At 41.5% G+C, this 13,821-nt stretch overlaps 1 protein-coding gene across 1 annotated transcript in view; it reads right to left on the reverse strand.

Moving 5' to 3' along the window:
- ANO5 (anoctamin 5) overlaps positions 1 to 10,957 on the reverse strand; it is a 93,350-nt gene extending 82,393 nt beyond the window's left edge. Inside the window, exon 1 of the mRNA XM_046685487.1 lies at positions 10,192 to 10,957. Coding sequence (XP_046541443.1) covers positions 10,192 to 10,957 — 766 coding nt within the window. The remainder of the gene's footprint in view (positions 1 to 10,191) is intronic.
- Between the last annotated feature and the right edge of the window lie 2,864 nt (positions 10,958 to 13,821).

The following is a 13,821-nucleotide window of genomic DNA, read 5'->3' on the forward strand; positions in this document are numbered from 1 at the left end:
GCTGGGAGAAATTGTCCAAGATCTTCCTGGAGCTAAGCTGTTCGAAACAGCCTTCAAAGGAAGTCAGCACCAAAAACTGTCTAGAATCGAGGGGAGAGCATCAAATACTGATGTGTAGAATATAACCTCACCCATTAAGAAATCAACTTAACCCTGATAAATGCAGCTGTTAACCCACAGCTACAAAACTGCTGGGCGTTAAACATCCAGTAGGGACGTCCGTCGCCATGTCTCAGTTCTCACTCTGTGACATTTAATATTCTATCAGCATGTTTTCCAGGAACTGAACCAAACCGGTTGCAAGTAAAGCCCTAACAGAGCACCACCATTTCTAAATCGGCCGGATTACCTTCCTGATGCACAGACATCTTCAGGATGTTATGTGTTGAATCATTTGGACTGGAATGCATCTTCAAATAAGTTTCTGACACTAAAACAATGTTCAATATGGAATTCAGATTCTTATTCTCTAGTGATTTCAACTTGGAAAAACATTGAGAAAAATTTCTCAAGTCAAAAACTTTCCATATAAAAAATTTTGGAGAAAATCGCAATGGAAATGGAATAAAATATTGCTACCGCTTACGGTCCATCTACACAGTAACTGTAATTTTAGGAAGTGTTAGTATATATTCTGAAAATACAGAAAATACAAACCTACCATTTGTACAGCTTTTTTTGTTCTTTCCCAGTTTTTTTATTGTGATAAGATCTACCATTTTAACCATTTTTAAGTGTACAGTTCAATGGCATTACACACGTTCATAGTGTGGAACAAACATCACCACCATCCACCTCCAGAACTATTTTCATCTTGTAAAATTGAAACTCTATACCCATTAACAACAACTTCTCACTCCAGCCCAAGGCAACCACGATTCTACTTCCTGTTTCTATGATTTTGACTCTTCTAAATTCCCCACATACGTGGAATCACACGGTATTTGCCATTGTGTGAGTGCCTTATTTCACATAGAATAATGTCCTCGAGGTTCATCATGTTGTAACATAGGTTAGAATTTCCTTCCTTTTTAAGGCTGAATAATATTAAATTGTATGTGTATACCACATTTTGCTTATCTATTCATCCGTTCATGAACATTTGTGTTGCTTCCACATTTTAGCTCTTGTGAATAATGCTGCTATCAACATGGGTGTACAAATATCTCTTTAAGATCCTCCTTTCAATTAGTTTGGGTATATATCCAGAAGTGGAATTGCTGGATCATATGAGAATTCTATTTATAGTTTTTTGAGGAACCAGCAAACTGTTTTCCACAGCAGCTGTCCCATTTTACATTCACCAACAGTGCACGAGGGTTCCAGTTATTCCACATCCTCGCCAACTCTTACTTTTTGTTTTTTTGATAGTAGCCATCCTAACGGATTTGAGTGATATCTCATTGTAGTGTTTTCATTTCCCTAATGGTTATGATGTTCAGCATGTTTTCATGTTCTTATTGGCCATTTTTACACCTTCTTTGCAGAAATGTCTATTGAAGCCCTTTGCCCACTTTTGAATCAGATTGTTTGTTTTATTGTTGAGTTTTAGGACTTCTCCATATATTATGGATCAGATATATGACTTGCAAATATTTTCTCCCATTCTGTAGGCTGCCTTTATACTGTTTATAGTATCTTTTGATGCAAATTTTTTTAAATATTCATAGGTACATTTGTCTATTTCTTTTTTCTTGCCTGTGTCTTTGGTGTCATAGCCAAGAAACCAGAGCCAGATCCAACGCTGTGAAAGTTTTCCCTGTTTCCTTCTAAGAGGTTTATAGTTTCAGGTGTTACAGTTAGGTCTGTGATCCATTTTGAGTTAATTTTTGTACGTAGCGTTAGGTAACGGTCCAACTGCATTCTTTTGTATGTGAATATCCAATTTTCCCAGCACTATTTGTGGAAAAGACTGTTCTTTCCCCACTGAATGGTCTTGGCATCCTTGTGAAGAAATCATTTGACTATGTATGTCAGAGTTTATTTCTGGGTTCTCTTTTCTATTCCATTGATCTCTAAGTCTGTCTTTATGCCAGCAATACTGTTTTGATTACTGGAGCTTTGTGGCAAGTTTTGAAATCAGGAAGTGTGAGTCCTCCAGCTTTGTTCTCTTTCAAGATTAACTGGCTATTTGAGGTCCCATGAAAAGCCATATGTATGATTAGGATGGGTTTTTCTATTTCCTCAAAAGACATCATCGGAATTTTGATGAGAATGGCACTGCATCTGTACATCACTTTGGGGAGTATTGATAGCTTACCAATGTAAAGTCTTCCAATTTACTAACTTAGGATGTTTTTGCATTTATTTATACCTTTTTAAATTTCTTCCAACAATGTCTTTAGTTTTATTTGTACAAGTCTTTCACATCCTTGGTTAAGTTAATTCTTAAGTATTTTATTCTTTTTGATGCTACTGTAAATTGAATAGTCTTCTTAATTTCCTTTTCAGATTATTCATTGTTAGTCTACAAAAACGCAACTGATTTTTGTGGTGACTTCGTATTCTGCTACTTTGCTGAATGCATTTATAGGTTCTAACTGGTTTTTGGTGGAATTTTTAGGGTTTTCTACATATAAGATCATATCATCTTCGAACAGAGATAATTTTAATTCTTCCTTTCCAATTTGGATTCTTTTTATTTCTTTTCATGTGCTTAACTCATCTGGCTAGACCTTCCAGCATTATGTTAAAGTGGCAAAAGTGGCTATCCTTGGTAAATAACAGTAGATATAACTCACATAAACAAAAGCTCTTTTAAGTTCCTAGTAACTGTTAAGAGTATAAAGGGGTCCTGAGAGTTAAAAGTTTGAAAAGCGCTATTTTAAGTATAAACTGAATCGAAATACGTGCACATGCGAATGTACAAGAATGTTCACAAAGTACTATTGGGAATAACTAGGAAACCAAAATCATCTCAAATATCAAGAAATAGTAGAATGGATATTCACAATGTGGTATAATCATACCACATATTATATTTAGCAACAAAATCTAATGAATTTTCCAATAGTGTGCAAAAACATGGATAAATCTCCAAAACTGTTTAGCAAAAAAAGGCAGAAACTGTAATATTTCAATTATATAAAGTTAATTATGGAAAGCCAAAGTATGCTACTTACGGATGAATACTTAAGGGCATTTATTGTTGGGAGACAATTCTCCTTGGCTCTCTCGTGTTTCTGTGCAACTTGCAAGTAAGACACTGACCGCTCTTTGTTCTGGATTATCTTTTCAAGGATCTTGGTTGAGTGAAAAGCCTTGGAAGATGGAGACAGTGTCTCTTTCTGGAGCAAAAGGTAGGTTTGCTTATAGTCTTGGAAGATGGGAGCAGTGTCTCCCTCCAGAGCAAAGGGAGCGAATAATTACTGACCAACACAAAAGACTAAAGTTCCCTAAGCTTAAACTGCTCTCCTGTGTTGCAACCCATCACACATGCAGGTATTATCTGGCCCTCTTTGTGTTAATCTGTGGCAACCTGGGCTTGGGAAAGTGGCACAAAATGCGGCTACTCTGGTTACAGTTAATACTGTGAGTAATAAATTGTCCTTTATCTCTGATCCAATATCCATACCTATCTCATGTCTTCTACCAGTATCCACGAAACTGTGACGGATTACCTGCTAACTTCCAAGTTCAGTAAAATCTCAAACCTATCACAGTTCTTGACAATGACCATCAATATAATAATGATAACGATGGTGATCATGGCTAACATTTGTTGATTCTCTATTGTCAAGAAATCTACAGTACTGTGGAGGAAACAGACCAAAAATTGTGATAAAAGCTATAAAACAGACAGAGGTGAGAAATGGGAGTCAGGGGAGGGGCTGTAGTTTAGATAGAAACTCTGAAAATCTGAGGGAGTATATTTATACTGATATCTGAAGGTCGAGAGGATGCAAGCCATTTGAGAACACATACAGGCTGGAAGGCAGGAACAATGTGGGGTGTTCAAAGAAGTGAAGGTGAGGCTAGAGATGAATAGGTAAATGGCAGAGGGGCAGGAGAAGATGCTGGACAGGCATGGTGCGGGGACAGTTTGTGGAGGACCCGGTACACGTGGATTTTTCTCCAAATGAAGCAATATGCTATAAAAAAGCTTTTAAATAGTATTTACATTTACAGTTTATAAAAAGCACTAGTTGCTGAGTGGAGAAGGGGTTAAAAGAAATCAAGCACGGAGGAAGGAGACAAATTATGAGGCTGTCGCACTGAAGCGCAGGAGATGCCAGCAGTCTGCACAGGGGTGGGGTGGTGCACGTGAAGACACCTAAACGGATTACAGATATTGAGTAAAAATTTGAAACAAACTGCTGTCAAATTTCAGATGTCCAAGTTGAGGGGCAAAGAGGACGGAAGCAACCCTAGGATTGAGCAATTCAAGAAGATTCCATTTAATGAAATGGGGCAGATTATTAATGGTGGGCAATTAATACAGCAGGAGCTGCGGGCCGCCCACAAATATCCTTTGTCTGCCTTCTTCTTTACTAACAAAACCCGAATTATGTGATGCAGCAATATGCTCTAACAAAAAACACCCAAAAAACAAAAGCCACATTTCCTAGCCTTCCTTGCCACTTAAGAATAAGACACAGATTCAAAGCTATCAAATATCATATAAATGGTACTGAGGTCTATCTCATGAGGTTTGTGTAATCATTAAATGAGATAACGCATGTAAATTGCTTCACGAAGTCATTGGCACATAGGAAGTCAATGAATGTTGGTTATTCTTGTTGATATTATTATTAGGATATGTTTTATTCTTTCATTAATTTTCAAAACTGTCTTAAATTCTTTGGGAGAAGTTTTAGAGTGTCAGAATAAAGACAAAATTATTTTTTGTACCGAGATCTCCTTGATGCAGGATCTGTCATTAAAAAGTTAATAGTTATTGTAAATCAAGTATGAAAACTAACAAACTTTAACTAACTATAGCTCTATTACTAACTTTCCTGAGTGCAGGTTTTCTCATCTAAAAGATTAAAAATGTAAGTAAAAATTATTTGAAGAATCTAAAGCTTCATAGGGTTCTACCCATAAATACTGTCTAGATGCACAGCGCCAAACTCCGCAATGTCTTGACCACGTCTCATTGGATTTTTGAATGAAAAGGAGACCAAGCTAACAAACTCATATAGTGAGTAAAGAATGGGCTGCTAAGAAATACATGTCTTGCTTCACCAAGTATTCCCCTGGAGCACTTACTCATGGAGGCTTTTGTTTTCTCGAGGACAAAAACAGTCACGATTATGCAGAAGAACTAAATACAGTCCCAAGCACAGAGCAGACAAGTGCAAGCCCTAAGCTAGGGTTCAAAGAGTATTCATAATTCTATTTTTTAGAAGAGAAAGTTGAAAAACTGCAAGTACTAATTCCTCCCTCCTATAACTATTTTTGCTCCTTTTAACACAAAACAACTAGTTGAAAAAGCATTTTCAAACCGGAACCAGGACTTGATGCAATGTGTTCATTTGAGAAAGTGTTAAAGGGACGCTAGGGTTCCTCCAGATTATCTCCTACAGCTACTAGTTCTCTCTTAACGCCCTCATTCAACCTGCTGCTTCCTTTCCCCAGAAGTAACAACTGTTCTCTTCCTTGGTTAACGCTTGCTGATTTTTCACATTTTGTCAGTTTTGACATCGTCCTCTCAGGCCTGGCCTGAAACCTCCTCACCTGCTCCCCAGGTTGGCCTCCTGCCTGCTCCCTCTCTGGGAACCTCGGCCAATTACGCCTCACTCCATAGGGGAGCACACTTTGTATAAACTCTATCCTTTTCTGAAAAGCAGAAAGATTAAAGAGGATAGATGTGTTTCCTCTCACATTATGCTCCCTCTCACACACAATGCTCACTAGCTCCCTCTGGCTTGCACACACACAGATATTCACACATGCCATAGACGAAGACACACTTTCACACTCAGTGAGTCTAAAAAGCTGTAACAATTATGCCTAATCACCAAACTTCTGTCAAAACAGAGACCTGGCTGAAGAGGCAGGAGCTGAAGCCAACACCTCTAAGTCAGCTGCTTGTCATTCCTCCAACTTCCTCTAAAATCAACGGACATGACTATAGTCTTCCTATGGGCTAGAAACCAGATATGACGGGGTTAATGCCAATCACCTGGAGAAACACAAAATATGAGATAAAAGTAAAACCAGGCCAAAGACTGAGCTTTGAGAGCACATTACTAAGAACACACACCCCAGCAAATGCAGAAGCCAAAAATAGCCCTTGCATTTACCAAATGGTCATCTCAGTTTACACTCCCTCCAGCAGCATAAAATAAATACATGCGATGAAATATTCCCTTACTAAAGGACAGGTGGTTTGGTTAAATACAATGCTTAATGTAGATGGAAAGATGCAAGCAACTTTACATTCAACTGAAAAACTGTCTTTTCCGAAGCTGAATGAATCATTAATCAGCCAAAGATGAATATTTCAAATCATAACTTCCCTACAACATCAACCAGTCAATAGTTCGATTTCAGCGACGCTGGCATTTTACTACAGTCTTTGTTTACATAGCTATTTAAATTTTCTTTTACACTTTGCCCTGAGAATTTCATTTTAAAAATTATTAGATAGTGGGCAAAATAGCTAATTGGAGATCACTGATTGCTTAATATGTTCAATTGTGAAGAAAATAACCTCAGAGAAAATGTAACGAAACCCAGAAATATCTCATTAACTACTATGTCAAAAAGGCAAAATGTTCACATTCTCTCTCTGGGAAGAAATCTTATCACATGTAAATCAATTGTTTAACTTTCTCATATTTACTCTTTAAAGGCAATTTCGGAAATACATCATATACAACATGTAGGCTTACCGATATCAGTAAATTTACTTTAAGAAATCCATTTATATTTTAAAACACAGAAATGAAAGTAGCTCCTAAAAATTCATGTGGTGGAACCCAGCATTTTTCAGGCTTCTTCAATCAGCACTTTTGTTTTCATAACCGTGTCATTAAACTCCAGGAAGAAACATATTTTTAGAACTGGGCTTTGAAAAATTCATTCGATTGTCACTGTTAAAAAATATATTTTCAGGGACCTGCCGAGTGGCGCAGCGGTTGATTGCCCATGTTCTGCCTTGGTGGCCCGGCATTGGCTGGTTCGGACCTTAGGCGTGGACCTATGCACTGCTCATCAAGCCATGCTGTGGCAGGCGTCCCACATATAAAGGAGAGGAAGATGGGCACGGATGTTAGCTCAAGGCCAGTCTACCTCAGCAAAAAGAGGAGGATTGGCGGCAGATGTTAACTCAGGGCTAAATCTTCCTCAAAATAAATAAATAAATAAATAATTTAAAAATAAAAACAAAATACATCTTCATTCAATGCCGTTTTCATATAACCCTAGTAATAACACAGCTCTCAATAATAGGCAATAAAACCAGCCTAGCAAAATAACTGAGAAACATTTAGAAAAATACGAGTCATCTGAATGGCCTGGACCACCCTGCTGCTTAGGCTCTGCTCACGCCAGTGCCACACTCCTCTGCTGCTTGGGTTCTGGATCTATGAAGAAAACGGGAAGCAAGAATACGGGCAGGATGCGGTCACTAGACCCGCTCATGATATATAAGGTATTCCACATCAATATCTTTTTCTCCTATCTCCACCAATATCAGTGGCAAAATCTGCAATCACAACAAGGGGGAATATAAATCAATTACAAAGGCCTTTGCCAAGAAAAAGGAAAACTGAAATCATCTTGGGAAAAATTCTAAAACCTTCCTGGGATGGCCCCAAGCTGCTGGATCAGCTCATGCTGAAGTAAGACTAATTGCAGTACACATTCTAGGAAGTAAAATCATGCTGACGTGAACTTAGGTCATACTTTTCTAACACCTGAAAGAAAGTAATGGGCAATCTCTGTAACGCCATACTGATACGTTTTTCCTTCATTATACATAGAAAGTTACATACTCCACATTTTTTTCCTCCACTCTTCCCTCAGTGAAGAATGTATTTCTGTACCTTCTCATAACTTTACTTCAGAAGACCTAATCATAAGGAATTAGTGAATGCTTTAAAGGAAAAAAAAATCTATTTCGACCTTTGGATTACTGAAACTACAACAGAAAGTAATTCTCAGCAAAGGAGGAAACTATTAAATAAGTATAGAAAGGGGACTCCAACTTTATACACCTGAAAGTCATTTAACTTCTTTTGCACCACTCAATACGAATCATTTTCCCTAACAACTAAAGTTATTGTATCGTTTAGCAGAGCCATTAGTTAAAGCTTAAAGTTTTCATTAGTTATATTTCCCTCTATCTTTAAAATATTTTTTGATTTTAACAAGAGGGGAATTCCTTCAAGTGACACCATCAAGAACATGCAAAGACAACCGACAGAATGGGAGAAAATATTTGCAAATCACATATACAGAATACATAAAGAACTTGTACAATGCAGTAATAAAAAGACAAACGATTCAATTTTTTAAATGGGCAAAGGATTTAAAAAGACATTTCTCCAAAGAGGATATGTGAATGGCCAACAAGCATAGGAAAAGATACTTGGCACATTAGTCATTGGGAAAATGCAAACCAAAACCACATTGAGATCCACTTCACAACCACTAGGATGGCTATAAATAAAAGACAGACAATAACAAGTGTTAGTGAGGATGCGGAGAAATTGAAACCCTTATGCATTGCTGCTAGGAATATAAAATGGTGCAGACACTTAGAAAACAGTTTGCCAGTTCCTCAAAATGTTCAATATAGAGCTTCACATGATCCAGCCACTCTACTCCTAGGTATACACCCAAGAAAAATGAAAACATACGTTCATACAAAAACTCGTACATGAATGTTCATAGCAGCATTATTCATAGTAGCAGAAAAAGTGGAAACAACTCGAATGCCCACCAATTGATGAATGGATCAAGTGTGGCATATCTATACAACGGAATGTTACTGGGCAATAAAAAGGAATGATGAACCAATACAAGCTACAATACGGATGAACTTTAAAAATATTATGCTAAAGCAAAGAAGCCAGTTACAAAAGATCACATTCTGCTGGTCTATTTACATGAAGTGTACAGACCAGGTAAATCTAGAGAGACGGTGAACAGATGAGTGGCTGCCTGGAGCTGGGGGTAGGCAATGGGAAGTGATGGCTAAGAAGTTTCTATTTGGTATGATGAAAATATTCTAAATTTAGATTATGGTGAGGATTGCAAAACTCTGTGAATATACTAAAAACCATTGAATTGTACACTTGAAATGGGTGACATCTACGGCATGTAAAGTATATCTCAACAGAGCTGTTAAGAAAGGGAAGGAGGATCCAATGACGCATTGTATTTCTTGGGGCGTTTGAAGACTGAATAGTAAAACTGCTTAGATCTTTCATCACTTAGAAAAACTGTTTCCATGTGTAGATCTAATACTAAACAAGACATAAAAACCAGTGTCAATGAGGTAACTGGGTGTCATTTGAGGGTCCCGGAGATAGACTCAGAAAAATATGTGCATTTTTAGGAAAATGTGTGCACTGAAACAGAGCCAGCGAATATAAACCCGTACAAAGGCCTTCGCAAATAATAAGCAAATATTTCTCACTGGAAATAAAGATGCACTGAACGCTGGTAAAACAGCAGCGTTCCCAAGCGCCTAAGGATCCCAAGGTGATCCACCTTAGATTCCGCCCCTCCTGTAATTAAGAAGGGTCTCAAAGCGTGAGCGGTAATCAGCAAATAAAGAGAGGCAAAAGGACTCAAGCGAGGGCCGGCTCCGCACACACGCGGCCGCTGTCATGCACCCACGGCTGCGGCTCTCGGTGGGGATCCTTTCTTCCCGGCGCCCGGGGTCAGAGGCCCGGGCCCCTCAGCTCCCACGCTCGGCGCGCTCGCCTCGCCTGCCTGCATCACCTCACCGCCCCGCGGCCAGGGGAACAACGAAGGCGGTCTCGGCACCCCGGGGGTCACGGGACACAGGTCCCAAGCTTGCGGGAGAAGCAGGGGAAATCGCGGGGCGCCACCCCCGCCCCGGGCAGGGGCCGTTCCTCTCGCAGTCCCCGTCTCGCGCAAGGCGCGCCGTTCCGCGAACGTCCCCGGGATCCAGGCCGCGGAGCCGCCAACGTCCCCCGGGGTCCCTGCGCGCATGGTGGCGGGGTCCGCGCGGAGCCCGATCTGCCCCTGCGCCCTTCCGCCGGCTCCCACCTTTCTCCTGCACCATTTCCAGGACGTCTGGGTCTCCCATCTTCGCCAGCTCGTTGATGACACTGCCCGAGGGGCGGCAGGGAGAGGACCACTGCGACTGGCGGCGAGATCGGGGGCAGAGAGTGAATCGGATCGTGGGCTGCCGGGGTTCCTGGTCCGGGACCCAGCCCACCAAGGTCTCCTTTGTCTCCTCCGGGAGGACGTCGCGCTCCCCGTTGTCCACCGCACTCGGCTTCCTCAGCCCCTGGGGCTTCCTCTCCAGCCGGTACTTCCACTTGGTGCCCGGCGTCCACTTCCTCTCCGTCCTCTCCCGGTAGCGCGCCCGGGACCCCTCCCAGTACCTCTCCCGGAACGTGCGGGGCGGCCGGCCTCCCGGCTTCTCCGCCTCCTTTCCACTCCCGCTCTCCCGCGCCTCTCCCCGCCCCTCCCTCCTCCTCTCGACCTCGGGGGCCGCCATCTCCCCGCCCCCCGGCCCGCCCGAGCCGCTCGGCCCCGGCTCCGCCGCCTCCTGGGGGCCGGTCCCCTCGCCTCCCTCCTCGGAGCCTGTCTTCTCCCGTCCCCGCTCGGGGCCCGCCGCCCCCCGGCTCTCTTGGCCGGTCGGCTCCATTGTCAACAAGCCTCGCTGGTCCCATTCCGCCGGGTCGGCCCCCGTCCCGGACTCCTGGTAACCCGCGGCTGCCGCCTCCCCTGTCTCCGAACCCTCCTCCTCCGATCCCCGCCGCCGGGCCAGCTGCGCCCTCAGCCAGTTGGCCTGATCCTCCTCCATCTGCCCAGCCTTGCGCCTTCAGCCGGGTGGCACCGGAGGGAACCCCCTCCCACTTGGGAAGTTATTTTTTGTCGGGTGGGTAAAAGCCCTGTTTCCTTAAGGAACACCCCGCCCCGCCCCTTAAGACCCGCGCCTCCAAGATTCCAGCAGCCCCCTCCTTCCCTCCCGCGTCGGGCGAGTGGATTTTGATTTTTCTCCTGGTTTGTGGACGCCGAACTGGATCTTTGTTTAATACAGTTGGGGGAAAGTCATATATTTTGGCCTGAATTTGAATTTAATCTTACCCCTTAAAAGTTGGATGGCGTTGGGCAAGATTCAATAAGCTTCAGTTTTCTCATCTTTAAATGAGAACGATAGCAGTTCCAACCTCTTAGGGGTGTTTCGAAGAGCAGGTGTAGCATCCTGGCATAATGTGCTAACAATTTAGCTGCTCTCAAAACTAACCCATGTACTCTGAGCCCTGGTCCACCTCCAATGTCCTTAGCGACTCCGGCGCTTCGACCTCAAGCAGCGTGAATGGTCCCATTCTTCACAGGCTCCTCTGAATTGGTTCTGTGTTGTTGAGACCCTGTCCACTGCCAGCTCCCTGATAATTGAGAGATAAGAAGAATTACTGTCTAATGGGGAGAAATGTGGATGACCGATGATGAGCTAAGGGTGAGGTGCAGATCTGAGCTGAGGGCCTTGAGAGTGCTGAGGAGGGGGGGAGCTTGGGACAGGGATGGGAATGACAAGGAGGAGATGACCAAGGAACACTTGACCTTTCTTCAGTTCTAAGCTAGTCTATTTTTTCCCCTTTCTGTTGACATTTTAGAACTGAGAATTATCTTTTATAGGTGAAGAAACAGGCCTAGAGAGAAGTGTTTAGGGGAAGGTCATGGTTAACTGTGGAACTAGAAATCACGTTTTATTTCTGTACCTTGCTATCTGTTCCCTATTAAAACCTCTGGGAATACATCAGTTCTGGTCAAGTGATTTGAAATTAGGTGATTCCTTACTTGATGCATTTGGAATTATGTTTGAAATGCCAGTATACATGTGACAAAGAAATGAAAAGCAATAGGATATATTGGAGTATATGAGGAAGCCATTTGGTTTAAAACTAATTCGGCCTGACCTTGTTTTTCCAAAAGTGCCTGACGTGGCCTGTTAAGCATGCACTGTACGTCTGCTTTAAACATTTTCTATATCCCAAAGACAAGAATGATGCCCTTACAGATGGAGATGTAGCTCCCCCCATATTGGCATTTCTTTAAGGATAAGCATCTCTTCCTGGAAACTAAAGATTAATTACTGACCTGCTGTGCTCACCTTGTGACCACTGACCTGCTGACCACCGACCTGCTGTGCCAGTTAAGCATCTGGTGATAGCAGTAAAAGAGATATTTGATGTATGCACTTTGTTCCAAGATGCTATATAACCACTCTGTACACCTCACTTCTTCGATGCCCTTCCTTCCTTGGGGAAAGAAGGTCCCGAGCTATAGTTCTCAAACGTGGCTCAGAATAAACTCATCTCAATTTTGATTTGTAGATTGACTATGGATTATTTGCATCAACATGTAAGTCAAGCAATAGACTTGCACATAATTATAATAAATTGCTGCTTGCATTACAAGTATTTGTTTTTACCTCTTGATTATTAATCATTGTTTGATTCTAAATAAATGTTTACAACGTGATTTGTTTCATGTTCTTCCTGTATACCAGGTACTCTGCTAGGTGCTGTGGATATTGTAATTTAACAGGCGAGAACAGTCTTTTCTTTACATAGAATAAATAAAAATAAACACAATAAAATTACTTTTCTATAATTTTATAAATTATACGTTTTACATTTCTTGATTCTGCACCATGTTCTAAGTAGCACTGTAAGATGACATTCAATGTTCACATTTTGCACGAAATTAAATGGAATATTTGAATGCTGAATTAGTTGATATTTTATCAACTTCCGGTAAACTTTGTTAACAAAAAGTTGAAAGCTCCTTGTGTTCTTTTGGTGAAGGTCTATCTTATCCACACCTCTTTAGATCTGGAGAAATTTTCTCTGTATTCTTATCACTAACAAATTTTATGTTGCTTATCCATTCATAATTTTAGGATCTGTCCATTTCCTCCATCGCTACGCCCTGCCTCTTTAGACACAATCTTCAACCATAACATTTCCAGAAGGATGTTCTGAATCATGAATACCTGTTCCCTTAATGTAATTGACCACACAGTTAAGTATTGGATTGGGGTCCAAAAGTTGTCTTTTCTAGCCCTCCAAATGATTTCAGCCTGTGTTTCAATGCTATTACAATCCGCTAATAGTGCCTTTTTTTTAAAAAAATGCCCCCTGTGTGCTATACTAAGGATGGTATACAAAAGTATTCAAATGATAATAGAAACACAGCTGTAAAGATATAAATGGTGATACTTAGGAAAGTAAACTGTCAACTGGAAGCTCAAGATACTTGCTTGCCAACAGATAAGTAAAAGTGTGAATTTGCTATGGGAAAAGCCCTTTGGGGGGGGTCTGTATACAATGTGAGAAAGCCTGAGCTGTATGAAAGGTAAATGTGTACACGTGAGCGACACCTGCATGGAAATATTTCTTATTCCGGCAGCCTGACTGAATAGATGGATTTAACTCTGAAGAGGGGAAGTTCATGAGCTCAACTCTGGAGGCCAGAAAAGGCTCCGGGAGGTCATCTAATGCATCCTTCTCCCCCCTGGTGTTTAAAGCTAGGATATGGCCCCTCGGTTCTGTGATCTGGATTAATCTACTTTTCAATCTCTCCACATATCAAGACTTTAACTCCTAGAATGTATTTCTTCCTCCTTTTGGGCGACCAGGCATTCATTATTTTTTTAAGCCA

The sequence above is a fragment of the Equus quagga genome, chromosome 14, assembly GCF_021613505.1.
Source record: "Equus quagga isolate Etosha38 chromosome 14, UCLA_HA_Equagga_1.0, whole genome shotgun sequence".
Classification (NCBI taxonomy): domain Eukaryota; kingdom Metazoa; phylum Chordata; class Mammalia; order Perissodactyla; family Equidae; genus Equus; species Equus quagga.